Here is a 23,984-nt window from a genome sequence, read left to right as displayed (position 1 = left end):
GGATTGAAAGGACTTTATAAATCTTTAGCTCTATATAGTCACTACAGCACTATTGAAATGTTGTCCTCTCCTTTCAGCGCTGAAATGACGAGAACTGTTGGGGCAGCTCTCCCTCCTGTTAGCAATAATGTTTGTCATCACAAAGCAAACAGACTGGCCTTTTTGGTGTTTCTTTTTTTTTTTGTGTGTGTGTGTGTGTGTGTCCCCTCTCCCCTTTTAAACTGGAATTGTAGAGGGGAAAAAAAAAATCATCTTTATGGGAAGACCCAAGTTAGTTTCCATTCTGTTGGCATTCTCAGTGATATGGACTATTTAATAGTAAAATTAGGATTAAGACATAATCGCACAATTTATTGCATGGAGGCTACTGAGCCAGAACCTCCATTTTCATTCTGCCCCTCCATGCAATATACTTGCTTACTGACTCTTCTTGATACGCATCTTGTCTTCCATTTTACTAAGTAAGTTCCATTTAATTGCCATGTGGATTCAGGATTTTTCATAATTGTGCAACTGAGGATATGGACTACATACCGTTAATTAAAAACAAACTAACAAAACCTACCCCCAAACCTGTCTTTAAATGTGGCATAAGGGGAATTTCTTAAATATCAGATTACTCAAAGTCTAGTACTCATGAAAAACAGGTAAAATGAATAGGAGTCTAGTTGTAAAATGTTAAACTATTTACATTTCTTAGGTATCCTTTTTTTAGAGAAAGGAGCTGACTGTGTCATACACTGCCTCTTAAAATTAGTCTGACTAAAGAAATTCATCTTTGCAGCCCTGACTAATACATAATTTCACTCTTCTTCTGCAGTAGCTAAGTGAGATTAGTCCTTTCTATTTTGAGGTTTCTTAAGCATTTAAAGCCTTTGATGTCTTTTGAAAATCCAGTCATGTCACTGCAATGTTCAAAAGAAAGTATGTATTTTTTTAATACCTTGGATTTTTATTTTTCAAAAATCGGTTTCATTTTTAATAGTCATTTCATCTCTGGATTTAGAAATTTGTTTTATTCATGTTCAAAGCATTTTCTAATAAGATTACTAAGAGTGACTTTGAGCAATGACCCTTTGTCATCACACTAACTGATTTAGAAATTTGGTTCAAATGGTTTCTAAATGTTCCTTTATTGTGGGCTTTTAAAACATATTTTTTCCAAAAGTTCTAGTAAATACAACTGTAATTCAATTCAAAATTATTTTTAAAAGTCCAGAAAAAAGTTGAGGGAAGAAAGTGTTATTTCTATTTCAAGAAAAAAATTAAGTCTATTTATATCTACTTTTTGAGGTAGCCATCTCAACTGTACAAAAATAACCTCCCACATGGGACAGGAACATTAATTTTCTTTATCAGGTTAATGCCCATCGTATTTTGTACATAATAATATAAGGCAGAAATATACTGAAATGTTATATGTGAGATATCTTAAGTAGACGGTAGATTTATTGTAATCTCGGAACTAAGTCAGAGGCTCGCAAAACACCAGAAAAGACGCTGTCTAAACTTTCAGAAGACAGAATGAAAGAAAATGTTCCTCAAAGGTAATTTAACTTTTTTCACGTTTAAGTAGTGTTTCCATTTTGTGTGTGAGAGTAAATATATGCGAGTATGCAAAGACTGTGCAAAGGGACGAGTGAGAAAGTCCTAATCTCCACTGCCTTAGTTGTGCAGCTCAGCAGCACTGTTACAGAACTGATAACACAGGCCCCTTGGAATACGATTTCTGTATCTAGTTTTGTAAAGTGGGCTGATTTTTGGGCAGGAAGTACCTGAGGTCAATGCAGGAAATCAATAAATGATATACAGACTTCTGACATGGATATTCAAATATAGTCTTTGACCTTTTATATAAATCTTCATTACAATTTTTTTCTATATTTGAAAAGTAACCCCGATTCTAAAAGCCAGAAATAGGTTAATCTTTCCCTATTGGTTATATAACATTTGAATCCTGAAACGCTGGCTTTTTATCAGAAGACACAGCTCATGGCTGACATATTTGAAAAGCAATTTATATGTTCTCTCAAATGCAAAGACTTAAAGCACTTATGAATTACTTTTAGTGTCTAGAAGCTGAGCATAAAATGGTAAACTTATGATAATATAAAGAGATGGAACTAATTCACAATTAACTGAAATCTTTGAAAATCTTGTGACTGAATTAAATCTACTCTAAAGTTCATTTAAGCATGAGATGTGCCCAGCTTCTCTGTTGACGCCTTCCTGAAATATTCCTTTATCATTAAATAACTCGGGACCGTTCACACAACCTTAGTAATTGATGACTTAAACTGAAAGGAGTATAAAAATTTTAGTACGCCAAGCTTCCTTCCTACCTTCTCCCACGGGTTACGAAAAACATCCATCTATCAGCTAGGCATGCCAAGTTGAATGGTGTCTACAAGCCTGGAAGTTTTTCTCCCTTGCTGATACACTTAATACGCACTCTGCCCTGATAAAGGTTCAAGAGAAGTTCTTTTCATTGTGATTACACTGAGGAAGGACGGGGAAAATGTGATGCACCTTTTGGCTGTAATTCTAATATGGTGGCCTGTAATTTATACCAACATACCATTTTTATCATAAAAGTATGAATATCAAGATTCTGCCATTATGAGAAAGGCAGAAAGAGCAGCTTAACAGTTCTGTCTAGCATATTGTTTTGAAGAGATCACTGGAATGTTATTACAAAACATGCTGTCTGTAATACAGAAAGGTTTCCATCATTAGAGAAGAAATGCCTTTGATGACATTAAGTGAAACGGACATCCTCCTGACTTTCCAGGCTGGCAAAAATACATCTTCAACAGCAAATTACGGGCAGTAGCAACATCAGATGGTAGTTCCAAGCACATCTTGCCCTTCAAGTGACAGCCTTGTTTGAAGCTTGTGGGACACAAGTGTATATGTCAGATTTTTCCCATTTGTTCATGGCAAGGGTAAGTGAAATTAGACCAACCTGGACAAAGTACCTTTTCACGTGGAAACTGTGTCACTGTTAAGATGTTAGAATGGCAGGCATACAAAGGAGCTCAGCTCTTATACTGCTTTTCATAAAATAACCAATGATCCTTCAACTCACAGGTGAAGAGCTCCTAGGCTGTGCTTGAGAATGTAGGGAAATTAAACTTCTCTTCCTCTTCCTGCTACTGTAGCTCTTTAAAAGTTGTAGTGACTTTTTCTGCAGCGAGGAATGTAGTCTTTTTCTAGTGGAATGCAAAGCGGAGTGCTTACGGTCAGCACCACAGTGTTGTGTTATGTCAACAGCCAGAAGGAGCTGGATTGTTTCTGTTGTGCCAAGAAGCCTTTATCTGTGTATACAGGATGTTCAGCCATTGTCATGTACCTTGCTTTTTTTCTTCTAGGCGTTCAAATATGTTGGCTCTTTAACTTTGTGGAGATCTCTGTCACAGGGAATCCTATGAGCTCTCAAAACTTTAAATTGTCCAGTCAGATAAGAAAGGCTCACTGATGAGGCTTTTTTGCAACGCGCTACCAGAGCGTGGCTCCAAAATACTGCTGTAGAGGATTTAAAATTTGAAATACATCAATTCCCTGGGCAGAGGCCTAGGGAAATAACGGAGCTGTGTTGACTTACTAAAGCTCCCAGCTGGTGCTAGCCCCAGGTTAGAAAACTGAATTCTGACTAACCCAGACTGCCCTTGTAATCTAGCAGCCAAAGAGAATTAGCAAGTATTTGCTTGGTTAATTTTAACTGTCTCATGAATATGATGATCACACAATTTACTGTATCCCCAAGTGGCTGCCAGCTCCAACTGCCACAGCTGTAACCTTTTACGTGACCTAAAAGACTTGACATGGGTTCACAGAAGAAAGAAGCATCCCAAGCTGTTGTCCAAATTTTAACTAAATACTCCGGCCTCAACGCACATCTGACTTTGATTTTATGCTAAAGGTATTTCAGATGTTTTGCTGGTTTAAGATTATAAAAGTCTGAAATGGACAAACTTTTGTTTTCTAGAATTCAAATCTTAGGGCCTGTTCAGAAGATAAATTCTAAATGCTTAAACACATTGCAAGAAATGGTCTTTTGAAGTATGCATAAACATAAACGTGTTTTTGTTATTTGGGTTCGGTAATACTTGAATGATCTGTACTGCACCTTCTGTGAGTTTGTCTCACAAGACATTTATAATAAAATAAATGATAAGGATTGGCCTGAACTACAAAAGGTCATCAGTTGGTTTTAGAGGTGGAGTATCGTGGTGGTCTTTTCCAAGTGTCTAGTTGTCTGATTGGGGCATTTTATAAGACTGAAAAAACGGCTAAACAAAAGAAATTCTGATTTGAATAATACAGAGTTTTTGCTCCTATTAGCAAGTATATTCAGAAGGGACAGTATAGAATGAAGAAGATAAAACAAGTGCATGGATGAAAAATAAAATGAAGCTAAAAGTGACAGTGATTGCAAGGGAATTATTTTCTTAATCTGTTAGTTAATTAAAGACAATTAAAGGTAATTTTTAGAAAGTCTAAAACTAAAATGCTTAAGTGTTTTTTTTTTTTTTTCTTAATATCTTTTGGAGACTGTTTTAAAGTATTACATCTGCTAGAGAGAAAGCCAATGTTTTTACTCGAGAAGTACTTCACCTTTTATTGGGACTGCTATCTTTAACCTACTCCAACTCTAGGTATGCACGTTGTTCCAGTTTGCTAAAGAGAGTGATGATGATTAAGCAATTTTGTTTGCTTGGGGAGCTCAGGCTTTCTAGACTTGTTCTGGGCAATAACTAACTATGCTAATGCAAACTTCTGTTGGCCCCTGAAAACAGACATAGCTCTACAGAATTTAATGTTTTTAACTCCATAGCATTTAATGTTCTTTGCAAACTCACACAGGACTAGAGATAGTAGGCTAAAAGCTAACGTGGCAGATAATAATCTGAAAGAGGAAAACAGTTTTTCAGTGTCTTGTTAAATTTTTCTTATAAATAATTGTGTAGTATTTATCTAAGAAGGCATGCTAAATAATATTCACTCAATACTTGCTGCAAAACTTCTTGTGCCTCACTGCTATTTTAACAGCAGATAGACTGTGTAAAGTTATCCCAAAGGTTGTCATAATCTGAATATGGTATACCGTGGTGCAGGCAGTGAGTTTGTGTCACGAGTCCAGCAGTCCCTGCTTAAACACCAGCTGCCTCTAATTGCTGCACGCTCTGAAAAGAGGTGGTAGCCTGTAAGACACGCAAGGGCGAAATTATAAAGGTCAAAGCCAATAGATTCACATTCAGTGAGAAAAATACGTTGTACTGATTATGGAGCAAAAGAGTAATGCATGTTCCATACAAAATCCTCCTAAATGGGTTGCTGAAGTTTTGCTTAGTGTAGCGTGTGCTACGTTAATTCACTTTTGAGGTGGCAAAAGCATGGATTGCTTGGTTCAAATCTTTAGTCAAACGTAACAACATTAAGTAAAACTGAAGAAAGCTTTCTTTTGTCAGCTGCGTTCAGAAGAGCACCTGGATGCTACATACGCTCAGTTTTACTGGCTAAATTAAAGTCTTACAATTCTGACTTGCTTGGAGGATTTTTTATTGGATAATTTATTTCTTTTGAACTGCTTTATTTAAATATAAATAACAACAGCAGGTCTTTGACTCATAATAAAACACAATAAATATCATTCTTTTTGGCAAATGCTTCTTTTTAGGTAAGCATTTTTTTCCATACGGAGTTAAGTAGATGAATATGGAAACATTCTCCTTTTTGTAAATTTAAGCTAATAGCTATTTTAAAGTTTACTTCATACTGTACAAAGTTTGTCTTATCTCTTGGTGTACTCATCGAACGTTACCATTTGATTTAGAACGTATGACAATGTCTTACTATAACAGCATGTTTGTAACTTGGTACGGTCATAGGTCTCTCAATCGCTGCTCTCTCACTAGATGATAACCTTTGTTTGGAATTGCCTTGTTTCCAGCAGAAAGGGGAGCGTTTGAAAAATTTTTTGAATGTTCTTAGGTGGAAAGATTTCAGAAATTTAAAACAGCAAGTGAAGACCTATGTTGTTAAAACCACCTTGTTCTATGTGACTGATATATAATTTCATGCTAATAATATGTACTCAAGGAAGTTTGGCCTAGAAATAAAATGTACTTAGAAAATACAGATGGCTAAATAAGAATAGCTAATATTTCTTTTTGTTGTGGGTCAACAATCTATTCGTCTGTCTGTCTACCTGTCCGCATTTTGGATGTCAGTGCCTCAACTGTAAGATGATAATCATTGACACCAGCACAAAAATAGCTCAGATATAGTTGTTAGATAATAAGAAATCCTTACTTACCAGCCTATATTCTCACTGCTTAAAATCATTAATCAAATAAATACATTCACTCCCAGAAAGCGTTCTCTTCTCCCATTACGAAATCAATACTGTATGCACTAATTAAATAAAAATAAGTGAGGACATGATATACTGGGTGAATTTATTTTATGAAAACAAAGAGCCTTAACAGTTATTAGTAATTTTTTAGATTTCATTCACTTTTGGGGTTTATCATCCTTATTGGAAAAAACGCTTTAAAAATTAATCTGTTCTTTTTCTTTTCGTGCCTTTGTCCTTTCCAAGGTTATGCCTTCTTGCTGTTCCAGGAAGAAAGCTCTGTACAAGCCCTGATAGATGCCTGTCTGGAAGAAGATGGGAAACTTTACCTGTGTGTGTCAAGTCCCACAATTAAGGACAAACCAGTAAGTAGCTTATGCCATGACACTTATGCTGGCTGCTAACCCACTTGCTGTTACTCTTTTCAGTTAATAAAAAAATAAAAAAATTACTTGTAGTTAATTGGCTCATCCATTTCCTGTTGCTGTCCTTTCTGTTCCGTTGTATTGACTTTTTGTATCAACATAACATGGTTTTAACATTTGCTTCTTTCTGATAAATGCCACACTCAATTAACTTTTATATTTGGTATTTCTGGTACTCTCATAAGAGTATGCCTCCTTTTACAATGTTAGCTGTAAAAAAGAATCAGATTAAGGTTTTGCCCTCTATATTATTTAGGAGAAACGAAAACCTGACGCAACAAATGTGCAAAATAAAACACAATAAACACACAAAATGAAGAAATTTAAACAAAAAACAATTCAGATGATGGCTTCAGATATCCCTGGTACTTCATTGTACTTTATTAGCTTCCCCCCCACCCCCTCAATGTGTTAGCTAAGCAATTATAATTTAGGTAGGTTGAATATAGCTTACATAAATTATAGGGTAAAAACATGTACGGAGACACTACTGCAGAACAGAAAATATATGGTAACCTGCATTTCTAGCATTCCTTACTACTCACTTTTTGGGGCTATGGATACATACAGATGAGATTAAAAACTACGGAAAAATATAGATTAGATTTAAAAAAAAAAAAAAAAAGCCTGGTTGGTCAAGTAGCAACTTCCTAAGAATAATCTGTAGGGAGTAAGATGAGTAATATCAGTATGTTAAAACTATACTTGCAAAAGAATAGGCAATATTCTCATTACTCAAATAGGTATCAGGAAATAACTATACACATTTACCAGCTTCCTCACCATCTACAGGCCATATGCACAAATATTTATCAGGATTTCCTATTTAAACATTTAATGGAAAAAAAAAAAAAAACCTGAAGTGTTGTTCCCAGTCCTGCAAACACTTAAGTTTAGCAGGATCTATTTCCTTGAGTCACATGCATGCTTATATTTTTAAGGTCTCAGTCATTTATCTAATTGTAATGATTATACCCTACTTTATATATGATCCTTTCAAAAAAAAACCATTGATCTGTGCTGCCTTTTTAAAACACACTATTAAAGAGCTTGCATAGATAAATGAACACCCAATATTACAGTGCTATGAGTGTGCTTATGTGCTTTCTGGGATCAGTATACGGAAAGGTGAACAGCTTTATCTAAAAGTCCTGTCCGCAGCTTTTGCTCTGTACAGTCTGAAGATTTCTTCTCACCTGTGTTGCTTGCTGCTAAACAGAAGTAAGCAATCGCACTTTTTAAAAACTCCTTTTGTATTCAAGCACAGAAATTAATTTTATCTCCTCTCCCCATTCGTATCAGTGCTTTAAAATTTGTGGATCACTGTATGTGATTACAGGAAAGCCAGAAGCCAAACTGCACCTGTAATAGCACACAGCTGGTAAAATGTTCTGCAAGTCCTTTCTCAGATTTCTGATTATAATGGCTGTTAGAGGCAGGGAATTAATAAGGTCAGAGAGTTTGCCATGATGAAATTTAACTCAAGCCTGGCCTCTAGAGGCTATAAATGAACTGTCCACCTCCTTTCAAACGCTCAGACAACCTATGTTCTTGAATTGTTTTGGTGGTTATACCACCAATTTACTGCTTTTGCTTTTAACATAATTTCAATTATAGAAAGATTAAGCAGTTATTTTATTACTTCTTATTGAATTGTCGAGTTCCCCTACTAAAAACAATTTTTATTGCTCTTTTCAGGTGCAAATTCGACCATGGAACCTAAGTGACAGTGACTTTGTGATGGATGGCTCTCAGCCTTTGGACCCAAGAAAAACTATTTTTGTTGGTGGAGTTCCACGGCCCCTCCGAGCTGGTGAGTAGAAGAAAAATGTAGGGCATGCAATGCTTGAGATTAAGCAGAAATGATGACAAAGGATATAAAGTATGTGTAAAAGACAGAAAATATACCCTGCTTTTCCAAAGATCTTATCTCACTTTCTTCTAGGAAGCCAGCTTCCTCTGTCTACAAAATACAAAATCTGTAATAAACTTCTGATCTTTTAAATAGTTACTAATTAGTATAGCACTAGAAAACAGTCTTCCCGAAGACTCAAGCTTGAATAACATCCTACAACTTGTCTGTTTTTTTTCTTAATAAATACTATTTTAACCCTAACCTTGCTTTTCTGCCTGAGCCATAACTGAATTCCCCTACCCTTCGTCCAGAAGACAGACTTCTCTGAGGCCCTTTGCAGCTACCTCCAACTGCAGCTCCTCGCTTGCTCTTTCTCCTAACCCTAATTTAAATCCGAATTCTCTTGGAGAGCTGTAGACAAGAAGGTACCCCAGCCATTGCTCAGAGCAAGATCTCTCCCAGCCCAGGTTTCTCGACAGCCCCAGTTTCTTCCCACCTTAAATAAGGCACAATTGTAAGAGAGGGCAATTAAATAAATAGTAACAATTAAACATTACCTCATTTCTAACTACAGCATTTTGTAAAAATGTGTGTCATTTGGCCTCTCTTAGATTGTTTATGCATTATATTTGAAAACTGACGCCTTTAAATAGTGAACTTTTTCAAGGTAGGCAAAGAGAGTTTCCAATTTTTCTTGTTTGCAGCTTTCAAAATCTGATACAGGAGTTTGGTCTAAGAACTTGAACACTGCAGTTTCACACCTGCAAACCATATATGTTCTTTGTTGACTGGCGAGAGTATCTTACTGCAACTACTGTTTTAAATGTTCTTGATGTTTAGTCCATACTGTCGCTTTCTGGGATCACCACCTAAACTATGATTACAAATCATTAGAAAGTAAGAGAATCTACTAGTCACTACACTGTGTGATCGTTTTCCTTTACGACCTGTTAGGAGCAGGAGTTGTATCTAGCTTGGTAGAATGAGTCAGACTTTTGTTTGCTCATTGCAAATGGACAAATTAGCATATAGTCTTCCCTTAATGTGATACATGTATTTTATTTAAACACACATGCATACTTAAATAATTGTGTCTGTTTTATGAATAATGAACTAATTCAGTGATAATTACAAAGATTTTAAAATTTAGTATACTTTCTTTTTCACTGTATCTTGGATAGCTAAATTTAGACTCACTCTACTGAAAGTGTTTTGCTGCACTAACAGAACAAAAATGCTTGACTATGCAGGGCCTGTATAGGTCCCCGTATCTTGTTTTGTGAGGGTTTGTCTTTCACCTAACAAATTTGTCTATCAACTTCTACAGAGAACTTAATATTTGAACGGTCAGTGACCCTAACTCTGTGCACCACTTACTTACATGCAGTGTGTGGGTTTGTGCATGTGTAATTCTATATATATAAAACATACAAAATATGTTATATATAAATATAAATATATATATGTATATAAAGTGCGTGTGTAAACTGTTCCACTTCCTTCAGTTCTTTCTCTTAATTGTCCTGCATGCTTCCTCAGCCACTTAAATCAACCTGTCTTATTTTATGAATGATATTTAAAACTGCTTTAAAAGTTGTTAGTGTGAGAAAGAGCAGCAAATCATCTTAAAGAGTTAATGAATTCCATTTTAATCCAGTTAATGATATACAAAAATACTTAGTTAAACTGTGCTTAAAATTTAGGCTTGCTGAAGTATAACTTTTAAAGTTTCACCAAGTTTTGTTTTAAATGTAAAATCCTTCCCTACTGAGTTTTCAGTCTCCTAGTATGCAGGCTAAAATATCAGATTCTAAATGCAATGCAGGAGTATCTATAAATGGCCTACAAGTTAGCTAGCATTATCATATCTGTTTGGGGTTGGGGGAGTAGGGGGGGAGACCCTGAATACTTGATCCTGAATAACAAAGTTTCAATTGACCAGTTCACCAGTATGATAAATTCTTCACTTGATGTTGACCTCATATATAGGTTAACCATCTAATATTTTTCACACTTCCATCACACTAAAAGTTTCTTGTTACAGATTGTTTTTTGCCTTTATATTTTAGTGTAATTCAGCTGGGGGATGATTCTTTGTGGTGTTAAAACCAACATTTAGTTTTGCCATTTTATTTTGCTATTTTAGACTTCTGAAGATAAGTACACTAAGACAAATAGAGCTTTTTTCTTATGCAAACAAGAAAGTATTATTTATGTTGAATACATAATGTTTAACAATTGCATTCTTGCAGTGGAATTGGCAATGATTATGGACCGTTTATATGGAGGTGTCTGTTATGCGGGCATTGATACAGACCCAGAGTTGAAGTATCCAAAAGGTGCTGGCAGAGTGGCTTTCTCCAATCAGCAGAGTTATATTGCTGCTATCAGTGCTCGCTTTGTCCAGCTCCAACATAATGACATTGATAAACGGGTAAGTAAAATAGCACGGAACGGAGTGATAGCCACTGACAAAACTGTACAGAAATGAAAAGAAATGCTCATATTAATACTGTGTGAGAGGACACTGTAACCTCTGTTCTTCAGATGACATTTGTTAATTATTTAAAAGCTTATTTAAGTGACCAAAGCAGAGTGAAGATGATGGACCTTAAACATCTTAATTGTAAGGCATTAAAACCAGAAAAGTTGGTCGTAAGCTGTTGTTTGTTCTTGTTTTGAATTCTGAAGGTCCCGCACACTGGAGAATTTTGCAGCTTCCTTCTCCTCTTCTAGATGTTTGGTCACTGCGCATCAACAGCTTGTAGTTAGTGGCTGCTGTACAGCTTGGGGCATCTATGTTATTATTAGGCAACATTCTCCCTCTGCAATACGTGTCTAGACTGAGGTTCCTAAATCATGGGGTCATCATTATAATAGGGAGTGCTGATCTTGAAAGTCTTGAAGATTATTTAACTAAGAACAGGTGCTGGCAGATGTTTTGGCTTCACAGGCCAAAGAGGGGAAGAACAAGTTGTTTTTCAGTCCATATATAAAATCTTGGGTTCTAAACGGCTTTCCCAAGCACAAAGTGAAACTAATGTATTTCATGAAATCTAAATTGAAGACATTAAAAAGCAAGAATTATTTTCCAAGAGATTTTTTTTTTCTTTGAACTGACTTTGCCTCTAATTGCATGTGCAAATAACACCTTTGTTCTTGAGAACTCAGCATCTAGAACTACTTAAAAGAACACAGTGTGCACTGCCGTTATATTTTATTAAAATAAGGACGGCTGCTTTTCTGTTTAATCTGATATAGATTATTTATTGAAGAGGCAACTTGACAGGTGTTGGGAATGCCTGGGCAGTGTGTATGGATTTAAAAACACACACCTGCAGAGTCTAAGCTCTTAATCACTTTCTTGTTAAAAGTGTGAACTGAACTTTTTCTCAAATTAGATGAGGTTATGGAGTTAGCCCTCAAACTATTTTTCTGTGGTGCTACTATACCTTATGATTTAACTAAAACAAGGCTGTTCCTAAATATTCCTTGTCCAAGGAATTCTGAAAATCTTTACTGAGAGATTGTTCTGGTAAGAATAGCAAGACTAATTTTGGATTTTTAATCAGACGGCTGAGCCCTTTGAGATTTACATAATATCCTCCATGATTAAAACCTTGTTTTCTTTTAAGCGTTAAAATATACTACCAAATTAGGCTAGCTGTTAGTTGTTTCCAGTACTTTTCCCAGATGGCTGACTGAGGATCTAAGCTTACTTGATCATCTTTTGTCTGTTTTCAAGGTGTTTAAAGTAGTTTTATCTGTGAGTTTGAAGTGCAAATTCTCCTAATTCTGTCCTTAAACGTTAATTTTTAAACCTAATGGTGATTATTAAAATTCCTGAATTGTACAGCATATGTTCTTAAAATTATTTTCACTAGTAATGCAAACAGGAAAAGGGGAGAGAGAGAATCTATTCCAAACCTTCACAAATCATGCTTTGGAAATGTGAGTAGGCAGGTACTTGGGATGTGCTGGACTTTGGATCTGTTTTCTTCCAATTTCATTGGAGATGGTGCTATTTTATTTTGCATGAAGCTTCTAAATTTAGTGGTAGCATATCTGATATGCAGAATGGCAGTTATTCGGACTTTGTTCCACATAATGCTAGTAGCACAGTGTATTTTAAAATATATGTATTTTTAATTTTAGCAGTTCCAGCAGTTCCATAGCCAAGAAATATAATTCATTATATCAGCTTTACTTCAAAGGAGTAACGTTTGTTAAAATGTGATCAGGATAAGCTGGAGTAAAAGGCACCATAAAGTTTTCTTGTATGATACCTTTACTGTTTTTCAACTTAGTATTTCATACTGTGCTTCCTTAATACTGTATGTATTTAAGCTAGTTGCTGGAGTAGTTTTCCAGGCATTATACAGATTTTGCAGAGATTAACACTTGTGCAGTTACAGCAAAATTATTCACAGTAACAATATGTACATTTCAGCTTTTTTAGCTGTACCTAGGGCACTGTATAGGTGACATCACAGAGACCTAAGAATGATACATGCATAAGCTATTGATTTCTCCATGAGTGAATAAATAAGCTCCTCTCCAGGCTATTTGTACTTGATGGCAACCCCCTCGCTGCTTATGGAACATCTTATTCCACTTCTAGAGCTACAAGATTTTAGATAATGTTTTTTGCCAACATAATGCAGAGTATTTAATACAAACTGCATTTAACCTTGTTTAATTTGAGTCGTCTATTCAACCATTAGTCTTGTCGTGCATACTGCAGTTCACAAAAAACAAAACAAAAAGAAGCTCTCAGACTGATGAGACCTCTGAAATTTAAAAATACAGGTTTGTTCTTTATCAATCGATCCATTTCCCTTCCTACATGCTGCTCCCTCTCCCCCCTCTGCCATAACAACCATGTTCACAGTTCTGGTAGTTACTCTGAGAGCAGCAAAATTCCTGGAGATGCTGTTTTTATAGTACTTCCATCTTAGTTCTTTCACACGCCTAACTTTCCAAGAAATGTTGGCTAGTTATCAAAGCGCACCTTTTAACTACCACCCCTTTGGATTACTCCAGCATCAGATGCAAACCTTCAATGCACTGTCCACAAAGACTTACAGTACTCTTCCTTCTGCTCACGCTTAGCAAATGTATGTAATCGTCTTACAGTTTCTCTCTTCTTCCTGGTGCAGGTGGAAGTGAAGCCATATGTGCTGGATGATCAGATGTGTGATGAATGCCAGGGCACTCGCTGTGGTGGAAAATTTGCTCCGTTCTTTTGTGCCAATGTTACCTGTTTGCAGTATTACTGTGAATACTGCTGGGCAAGCATACACTCTCGTGCTGGGCGAGAGTTCCACAAACCACTGGTAAAGGAGGGAGGCGACCGGCCCCGCCACGTCCCGTTCCGCTGGAGCTGAACCCCAGGCCTAACCCAGCAGCACGTACTGGAGTAGATAAAATCGAGGGAAAAGAGAGCGCTGCCTCAGGGCTTAGTGTTCTGGAAATCTGTGCATTCGTCCTCGACTTTAATGAAGATATGGGTCTTTTTATTACTATTATTATTATTTACAGTCACATTACTGAACTCAGTGTCCAGTATAATACAAACCGGCAGAGTGTAACTGTACTGATTTTGCACTTTGATTCACACAAACATCTGCTTGGTACCTTAATTTCCTACACAAGACTTGTCACTAGTGACATTATGTAGACTGCCATTCTCATCAGCCTTCACTGGGTTGATGTGTATGTGATGAAGACTTTTTATTATAATTATTTTTATTTTTAAACTGGAGCATGCACTTATTTTCAGAAATTTAGACTTGCCCCTAGCAGATGACTTACCAAAGGTAATATTCACAAGTAGGTGGCAGATGTAGCAAAAACTTACTTAAACAGATATTCAGCAATCATTAGTTTGGGTCATTTAGAGTAGTAATAACCCTTAAAGAAAATAAGCCTTTAGTTGCTCTCCATTTTGACTTGTAAGGATGATACCTCATAAGCTGGATCAGACTTTTTTCTTTTGTTTTGCTGAGGGTTTTTTTTTTGTTAGGTCTTTTAGTGTTATGTAAATGTATGCTGCAATAGCTTTTGCTGCTATTAAAATGGTATTACTAATACCATAATACTCTATTCAGGCTAGGGTATCAATTAAAAAATGAATATGTGATTAAAATAGTGATGGCTGCTGAAAGGAGATCAGTATAGCATACAGAAAAGCTTCCAAGGAAGGTCAATATTTTGACTGCATGTTTACTTAATCAGGTTGCTGCATGCAATAAATTTTATATATGTCTAATATAAAACCTGCCCACAATGCACAAATTATGAATCTATGTAGGCTAAAAAACATTCAGTAACAAAAAAAATTGATTACTGACTGGAGGAAGGCATGCCTCAGTAAATGTAATGCTTCTGAAATTAGGATCAGCCCATTACAGAATGACCTATATTACAACAAATATAAAAAATAGCTGTAGGATATTCTTAAAACAAATTTGTGGATGGTAGATGAAGTACTTTGCGGTGCTCTGTTATATATCGTGCAATTTATTTTATATAGTAAAGTGATTATGTCTAGTACTGTGATCAAACTTAACTGTTAAAGCCTCTGTATCCAACATTAACACATTTTTGACAGTTCATAACAGGTACATAAACAGAAATGAGCTCTTAGTTACAATCTCTCTCCTAATGCTTGCATCATTTATGTAGCTGCAGACCTTGTCCAGAAAAACCAAAGAGCTCATACTAGCGTACATACACTACCAATTAGATAGTCTGTCAAACTAAGAAACTAGGCACATTTTAAGAAAGTTAGGAAAAAAGGGGTGCTAAAGAAATGTCTGCATATAAAAGTTAACATGAGATGTCTGCTCTGTGGATGTGGCGTTATCTCTCTAATCCCTGGATGTATCCTGTGAAGCTTGAATACAATTAAGACCTGCTAACAGTGGACATTTTTTTAGCATGGACTATGGGGCTGCAGATAGCTTATAATTATAAACACACTTGGTATACTAATGATTGTGAGAATGTGTACACTATTTTTTTTTTTTCCTTTTTCCTCCTTTGATTTTTGCAGTTCTGGGGACAATCTGACTGGATATGACACCGCATAGTAGATTTAAATGTCTGGGTTTTATTTGTTGTGATGTCCTTGTTTGTGTCTAATTTAGTAAGCTGTTTTTTTTTTTCCCAATGTTTAGTTGCAAGTATTGGCTTTGAAAGGAACTTTTCTGTTTTTGGAAAAAAAAAAAAGAAGAAAAATAGTTTTCTACTGGTTTAAAACGCTTATTATAATTATCCCTTTCAAGGTTACTTCTGGGCATTTTTGTGATATTGCTTTTCCCAGCCCAGGTGTCTTTTATGTTTTTTTCATCTGTACAAGACATTTTGTTATGCACTACTTTTTGTATCTAGACAGTTTTCAACAGTCGGCTGATGATTTTTTTTAAAGAAAAAGGCATGCTTTCTGACTGACATGATCTTTTGCAATACCTCAATTTTGAAATATAGGAAAGAAAATGATATTTTCTAAGTAAGTTTATTCAGAAAAATATATATTAATTTAATTCTGCAAGAAAAATGATTTAACAGATGGGTAACTTTATTTTTTTCATGCTTATTTGAGTTTTTTTGAAAATGAAGAAGTTAGAGCTTTATAACTGTAATATTAAAGATCATAGCTAACCTACAGAAATCTACCTAATTATGTGAAAGAAGTAAACCTTTTTGAAGAAAACCCCCTCTTTCATGTAGAAAAATACCCCCAGAGAGAAAGAGAGAGAGAGAGAGAGAGAGAGGAAAAAGAGAGCGAGAGAGAGAGAGAGAGAGAGAAGCTGGAAAATGTACAATATAGCATAATGTTGGATTAAAACAAAAACAAAGTTATCATAAAGAACAGTTGTAAACATAAACTCCATTTGGTGCTGAAAGTTGTGAATAGAAGGTGAAAAATATTTTCCCTTAATTTGTATATTTATAATCAGTGTGATTATGCACGACTGACCAGAATTGTGAGAGTTCTTCTGTTTGTATTTTTTTAAAGAGAACTTTTTTTAGTTTATTAAATTATAACATGCTCCCTTTTGTTTTGTAAATGAATGTGCCCCTGAGTTGTTAATATGTTATATTAAAAGAGGGTCCTTCAAAAAAAGTTATTTTTTAAAATATGGAGTTCTGAACTGCAACTTGACTTAAGAAGCCCCTGGGTACAACAGGTCCTATTGTGGCCTTTTCTGATGTGAGACTTGAACTAGTCGATTTTTTTGAAGGCTAACCTAACCTCGACTATTTGTTGTTATGTGCAATACTGTTTGTACTGTTTGTATAAAAAAAAGAAAAATGAAAAGAAAAAAGGCATAAATCTTTATTGCAGATTTATTTTCATTGCAGACTTTAGACATTGTGATTCACTAAAATCATTTTTCTACTGTCAAATATGTACCTTTTCTTCATGCTGGTATTTTTTCAATAGTAATGTAGCCTTTGTACTGAGACAAATTTTCATTGTTATTTTTAGAAAGATTTTTTGCTAAGAAAAAAATTAAACATATTTACATATTTTTCATTTTTATTTCGTATTTTCTTTAAGGAGTGCTTTCTCAACCATTAATATAGTTGTTTCTGGGAGAGACTTTCATATCTGGTCAATGTCATTAATATTATTTTGTATTTTTACTTGGAATAAATTAATTTTATGATGCTAATTCTTTAAAAGTTTATTTTTTTCATTTTCAGTTATTTTTGAAGCTAAAATCTTTGTAATATTGTTACTAAAGTGTCTAGTTTTTTGAAATGCAAAGCTTTATGTATTAACTTGCTGATGTGGTTTACAATAGTGTGGCAATGATGAAAATGGTTGGTTATGTAAAGTGATTGGAAAATTGTAACAAAGAATTGGGCAATAAAATGACAGAATGAAGCAGAAAAAAATGTGATATTTTGAAAAGCCTTTTCCTTTATCAAAATGATTTAGGGAGATAATAGGGATGTCACAGTACCAGTTCGCTGTCTAGATTTATACACCACCAGTGTTGATTAAATACTATTGCCTTTATAATGAACTAAATCTATTGAAACAATGGGTTTATGACCCTGCCCATTCAGCATAATGCTCCATTACTTTTCTTGTCATGAACTTATATAAACTCTCTTTTCAGTAGTCTTAGATAGAACTTCCTAAAATTATATATTCTTCATTGTATTTTGCCACCATGTTATTTATTTAATTAAATTGACCCTTTCCTGCACAACTTCCTTCTTGCATACGTTTTTCAGTGGCGGCATGGAGCAGACTATAGGTTCCCACATCATTTTCTAATGAAGTTACCACATAGGCTGGTAGCTGCCTAGTTAACACAAAGTAACGTACGTCCGTTTTCTGGTAGCAATGCAGTTACCCATATTGCCACCGTGTCTGAACATTTGTTCAGCTTCTTTGTCTTTCTCTGTTCTTCTCTGCCTCTCTTGTGTCTTTGTCTTTTTTTTTTTTTTTCCTTTTCTATTGGCAATATCAGCTGCCAGTATCAAAACATCTTTCACGTCACCTCACCTCCACTTACGTCAACTTTGTTTCCCCATGCAGCCAGAAGAACCCCCTTCCTGAAGCCAGGAAGGCTTCTCTGCTCTGGCACCTAAAACAATCCAGACTAAAACTGGTGTTGCGTAAACAGGGCATACAATGACTTTCTCTAGATAAAAGTTATTTCGGCAAGTTATTGATGACCTTTTAGACGAGCTTATGCTAGAGCATTAGGGTGGCTCATCTATAACTTGTTGAAAGAAATGTGTCCAGAGTTGGCCTATTGTGTATCCTCTGTGTGTTCAGTTCTGTAAGTAATGTATAGACTAGATCAAATAGTGAAGTAAAATTTAGACTCAAATTAGGTACTACTGGTTGGAATGTACACAAATTGCAAACAAAGGAGATGATTAAGGAATGAAGAGGGAATAAAAAATTCCTGCTAAGTGGTACAAAGTTTATGCTTATATTTCTGCCTACATGCTTGTATTTTATAGCCTGCTAGCAAGGCATGGGCTAAAACAAATTGTATTGCAAATACGCAGTTAGCAAATAACTTTGCTGATTTCACTATCTGTTAGAGTAGTTTAAAAAAAAAGAAAAAAGAAAAAAAAAGTAAAAATGGCGCTTAACTGGGAAAAGCTCCCATGTTAATATTTCAGTATTGTGACATCTCTACTTGCAAGGTATGAGTGAAAGATTAGTCACAGATTTGTAGAAATGTCTCTTTTGTTTAATCTGGCTTGTATGTAGTTGCTTTTTATGCTGGTTTGTATGATGTCAGCTAACTCCCTTTTTTCTTTTCCTTTCCTTCCTTTTCTTTTTTTCTAAACCAGACAAACTTTCTTCTCAATCTCTGCTGCTATAGTGTTCTATCATACCACTGAGTATTTTATATTCATGTTAGTGACTACTCTATACCCCAAATGGGTAACTAACTGGTCAGAAAATTACATTGGTCACACAATTCTGGCATGCTCAAATTTACATGAGAAAAAGAAGTTTAGCAGTAAGTAGAAAACCAGGGTGCTAATAAGAGGTGATTTCGGCTTTTTTTTTTCCTGGATGTAGTTCTGTTGGGGTATAAAGTATTAGATATTTGTAATTTTACTGTCAAAATAATGGACATACATAACTTTTAGAGCATTCACAGCTAAGATCTCTGTACTTGTTTTCCAACTAATTTTAAATGTACTGTATCTTTTATTACATGTTCTCTTAGATTGTTTTTGCTAGTAATTCTAACAAAGCTTCTTCCTTTTTGGCTTGGACTAATGCTTGTATGGAACTGCAGTACTGTGACTAAACATGGAGCTCAATGCTGCTATTGCTTACAACTGCTTAAACTTTGTAGTTTGGACTTTATTTTTTTTCTGTAATAACTTATTAAATATAGTTGTATGAAGTACTGATATTTGTCATCCTTTGCACATGCTAAGGAAATCTTGGGACGTGCATTATGGGGAATGTAAACTAGCTGAAAAAAAAAAAAAACAAACCCTCCAAATCTTGTACTGGAAAACTGCACTAGTTAAGCAAATATACACCTACTCACATGCACCCAAACTATCTTTTCTAGTTATTTTAAAATATAAGTAAAGAGAGCACATGAGTGGACCATGCAAAGTGAAAAGGTCACTCTTAGTTTCTTAAATGTAAGCTGAAGGTAAATACAAAAATATATACTAAGAAAATATTTCTGAGAATGCAGGTTCTCCCCACCAAATACAGTAGCAAGTGCCTTGTCAAAAGGAACTTTGAATTGCTTTGGATTTACCAAAATTGCTGGCTGATTTATACTGCACTTTTTGTTGGCAGTTTTACAATGACTGCAGGCTTAGAGATTGGACTATCGGTTAAAAAAAACCAAACACTCCAACATCAGTTTCTAATGGTTTCTATTTTAAGACTAGGAGACAGTTAAAGCTCAGTGAAATAGCTGTTTGGAACAACGCAGAACACTTCCTTGAAAAACCGTGAATTCTGCCGTGTCAGAGGCAAGTGAAGAACACCAGAATTGTTCTGTGCTATGCCACTGCTTTCTTTCAGTAGCTACATAAAAACAGCTCAACAACCCGGCTGGAACTGCCAGCACTAAAAATTACAGGCCGAGTTCACTGTATGAATTTTACTTAAATGGGAACTGCCTAGGATTACATTAGGAATTAAATGCCCTTTGGAAAGCGTCTGAGAAGCTGGTGAGGTTGTGCGCGCCAACTAACTATTGTGCATGCTCCCTTACTGTATGGAGCCTCGTGGCTTGTGTTAATGCTGTTTTAGTCTAACCTAGCTGTATGTAATAGCTCATACACAAGAAAGGACAAAGCTCGCTCTTAGATGCCAGAAAATAGACAGAATGCTCAGACATGACCTTGTTTGAAACAAGTAGTAAATAACCCTGACTCAGGAGAATGGTCTACCTGACTGTTCTTTCTGGAATACCAGGAGAAGTGGTTTTAGGAGACAGAGTGATCTGTAATAGGAATTCTAATAGTAAATAAATGTATGAGAACTTTTAGGCTTCTGGGTCCTACAGCGTTAAATTTGCGAAGGGAGTTCTAAGTGTCTTCCAATTAACGACTGTTAACCTGCTTGCTGTACCCTCTAACCCTACAATATTCCTGCATAAGCCGTGCATTCTGAGTCCATCTGGACACAACCTGGGTTTACCCCAGTCCTCTATTGCAGAGGACAATTCTGGGAGGAAGCAAGCCTTTCTGCAGCTTCTAATCCCCAACTCACTCCTGCATTACTGCAGGAGATGAAGTAAACCATACCACCCGTAAGGTACCACCAGTATTGACAACTGCCCCTCAGCTGCTGGTAGCAGTTGACTCAGGCACTGATTTAATTTAAACTAACGCACTTAAATTAGTACAAAAGGCTGCATGACCCCTTCTGGTTTGTGTTATTCTTGCGAGGCTTAAACTGACCCAAAATAAATACCTATATGACTACTGCAGCTTGTGTATTAAACCTGTTTAGGCAAACTTCTAAGCTAAATCACTAAAAGTTTTCATAGGCAAGCCCAAGCAACATGTCGCCCTTCGTACACACCTGCGGAAAGGCCAAAGCTTAGATCCTAAAAACCAGAATCTGCTTTCCCCACAATTTAAATGCAAAAGCTAAGCACGATTACACAGGAAGAACCGATGCATTCGTGCCTGGAGGTCACAGGAGAATGTGGTTTAAAGTAAATAACTATAACTTAACTTGTTCATGCAAATATTATCTCTGTGTAAAACCCTTGTACCACACAATTCTATTATGACTTCAAGACAAAGTTGCATATACCAGATGGCTGTTCAAATGAATTATCTGGACTTGTAGGAAGACTTTTTTTCTCCCCAATGCTAAGTGCGGTTTTGTAAAGACTAAATATTAGACTTTAACCCCCCCCCCCCCCAAAAAAAAAAAGCAAAAAAATAGACTGTTTTGTCTAGTTACCTTTTTCTGTTGCTGTTACTATCCTCTAATGAATTGGTAGTTACTTTTTACTGAGTCTAGTGAAGCCATACTTTCCCAAGACATACATCAAAAAATAAATGTAAACTCCAGTGGAAGAAAAGGTGCTCCTGAGAATATGACATTCCAAGCACTGAAGCATGTGGCTTCATGGCAGTCACATTAAAAGAAACTGTTTACAGCTATTTCCATAGTATTTTCAAGCTAATGAAATTTAGTTTATTTTGGGATTACAAACTGTATGTTTAACAATTTGAGAAGGAAATATGAGAAGAGCCTATAAATCTCCCTCCCCCTTCTTTTTCTGTTTTCAAATAAGAAATATAGTATCAGAGAGCATAAAGTCATACTGCAGGCCCTTGGCAATACTAAGGGCAGAACTCATGTTGCCTGACTCATAGCATGACAGTTGACCAGCATGGCCCTGCACACCATTACCTATGCTGCCTCAGTTACAAATCTCAAGCCCTGGAATAGCACGGTAGGTAGCTGGAGGCTAAATCAGTAAAAATAGGCATCCGTTTGCTACTTGTAGATGCTTGCAAGTGACACTTTTTTGCTACCAACTTCCTAAAATCTCCCCGAGCTACTGCCTAGCACCACTTGTGCCTATGTTTCTGCAAACAGGAATGTGTAAAACTGCTTGTGTCTTAATATTTCTGAATCGCTCAGTGACCCAAAATCCCTGTCTTTTTTACCTGCAGGCCTAAACCCAGAAAGCACTTGCAAACATAGCTATTGGACCAAATGTCACAGAAACAAGATCAGAGGTGCATTTTGCCTGTTCTATCCAATAGCCTGAGTGGTTAAGATACTTGGCAGGGGAAGGGGGTTGTTTTCAAATCCCCTGCACTAGCAGCAAAGACCAAACCTTGCTGTTTAGCAACTGCTAACCTTGCAACCTTAGCAACTGCTCTAACTGCTGTGTGACACATTTTGCCTCTGCTGAATGAAGAAAAATGCTCTCTGGAATGGCAGAAGCGCGATTACTAAGGTAAATACAAAGTAATCAAAAAGGTTGTTCACAAAATTGTGTCTAACAAGATAGCGCCCTCTAGCCTACTTTGCTGACCCGCCTACCAGCTGCAGTCCCATTGGAAAAAAACATGTGGAAAAGAGACAGACCTGATAAATTCACATGCAAAATAATTCAGCCAAATACTGCCCAAACAATCATGTCTAAGACACAACTCACGATCTCATCTTTCCTCCAAGACCTTTGTGTTTCAAAGTTACAGAAGGGCTTTTAATCTGATCCTGTCTGACTAGTGTGACATATACATGACTTGAGTTGAACCAAAAACACAGGAAATTCTAACAGAAGGGCAAAGTCTTGCTCAGAATGTAACTAACTCCTCCAACTCTACCTTGCATATTGCTGCAAGCAGAGGCTGCGTCACAGAATCACAGCAGACACGCGTGCCAGAAAGGTCCTGCTAAGCTTTCTGCCTTTACCTTTCTTCCTCCTGAGTAGGCTCGCATGTTATGGTTTGGGCTTTCCTCCAATTTTATAAATGGTCTCAAATTTATGAACAGATGAGAAGCAGAGGTAACATTTCTTTGCTCCATTTCCACCAGGTTTAACCTGTCATACACCACTAAAGTAATCCTGGAATGTCAGTTGATGTTGTACAGTGGGAGAATCTTCCTAAAGCAAAGATCTGTAAGGGGAAAATTCAGTGTAGTTGCAACTTACTCTTGAAGGTAACAATTTCTATTTAAAAACATACACCTACAATGGTATATATTCCAGGGTTTTTTTTTGTTTTTTCCATGATCACTACCTGTTGTATAACTTGCCGCAGCTCAGGACTGGGCATTTTTACTACTAAACATGTACATTTGCACCCATTCTTTTGCTGCTTGCAATGACAAAAAGGAAATACCAAACATGAATGAACATAAGCAAAAGCATCTACCCCCCAGAAGAACTTGCTATGCATGTTACAAAATGCAAATTCCTTTAGACAGCATCCAACCAACATGTCACTGGTCTATAGCAACCTCCTTATATACTGAACATACGGATATGAAATCACTCATTAATCGAAACAGTATGCCATATCGAAGGCCAAAATAGTGCATAAAAGATAAAGAATAGAATATTGTTCCCATTAATTCAAAGATGGAAGTCTCAGACTTCAGTGGGGCACCATTTCACAAGAGAATGTCTCCACTTCCATCAATTCCCATCGGCTCTAGCTTTAGTTAGCATTACTTTGGTTACTTTCTTATGATACAGTCTAGCTAAGCATGCTCTCGTTTAGGAACTGCCTAAACCATTACTTTCTAGTCAGTGATAGTCATCTGCATTTAAAGACTTGCAAGTGTACAGTAACGAAGGTGCGATGGGGGGGGGGGGAAGGTTGAGTTTTACCTCCA

The 23,984-nt window shown here is 36.1% G+C and overlaps 1 protein-coding gene and 1 long non-coding RNA gene across 13 annotated transcripts in view; one reads left to right on the top strand and one right to left on the bottom strand.

Moving 5' to 3' along the window:
• Positions 1 to 17,541, top strand: part of CPEB3 (cytoplasmic polyadenylation element binding protein 3) — a 99,621-nt gene extending 82,080 nt beyond the window's left edge. For 8 of the 10 annotated variants that reach the window (XM_068950024.1, XM_068950025.1, XM_068950027.1 and 5 more), the window contains 4 exons: positions 6,605 to 6,723; positions 8,482 to 8,596; positions 10,891 to 11,072; positions 13,798 to 16,944. In XM_068950024.1, the coding sequence (XP_068806125.1) occupies positions 6,605 to 6,723; positions 8,482 to 8,596; positions 10,891 to 11,072; positions 13,798 to 14,025 (644 nt within the window). In that variant the 3' untranslated portion in view covers positions 14,026 to 16,944. Of the gene's footprint in view, positions 1 to 6,604; positions 6,724 to 8,481; positions 8,597 to 10,890; positions 11,073 to 13,797 lie in introns of all 10 variants that reach the window. The other 2 variants (XM_009677780.2, XM_009677778.2) reach the window with 2 other exon arrangements.
• The window catches only part of LOC138067802 (uncharacterized), a 47,067-nt gene that overhangs the window by 10,027 nt on the left and 13,056 nt on the right, over positions 1 to 23,984 (bottom strand). For 2 of the 3 annotated variants that reach the window (XR_011142148.1, XR_011142147.1), the window contains one exon: positions 5,108 to 5,204. This is a non-coding gene — a long non-coding RNA (uncharacterized lncRNA). Of the gene's footprint in view, positions 1 to 1,824; positions 3,526 to 5,107; positions 5,205 to 23,984 lie in introns of those variants that run through there. The other variant, XR_011142146.1, reaches the window with a different exon arrangement.

The sequence above is a fragment of the Struthio camelus genome, chromosome 7, assembly GCF_040807025.1.
Source record: "Struthio camelus isolate bStrCam1 chromosome 7, bStrCam1.hap1, whole genome shotgun sequence".
Taxonomy (NCBI): domain Eukaryota; kingdom Metazoa; phylum Chordata; class Aves; order Struthioniformes; family Struthionidae; genus Struthio; species Struthio camelus.
This window is presented reverse-complemented; position numbering and strand designations above follow the sequence as displayed.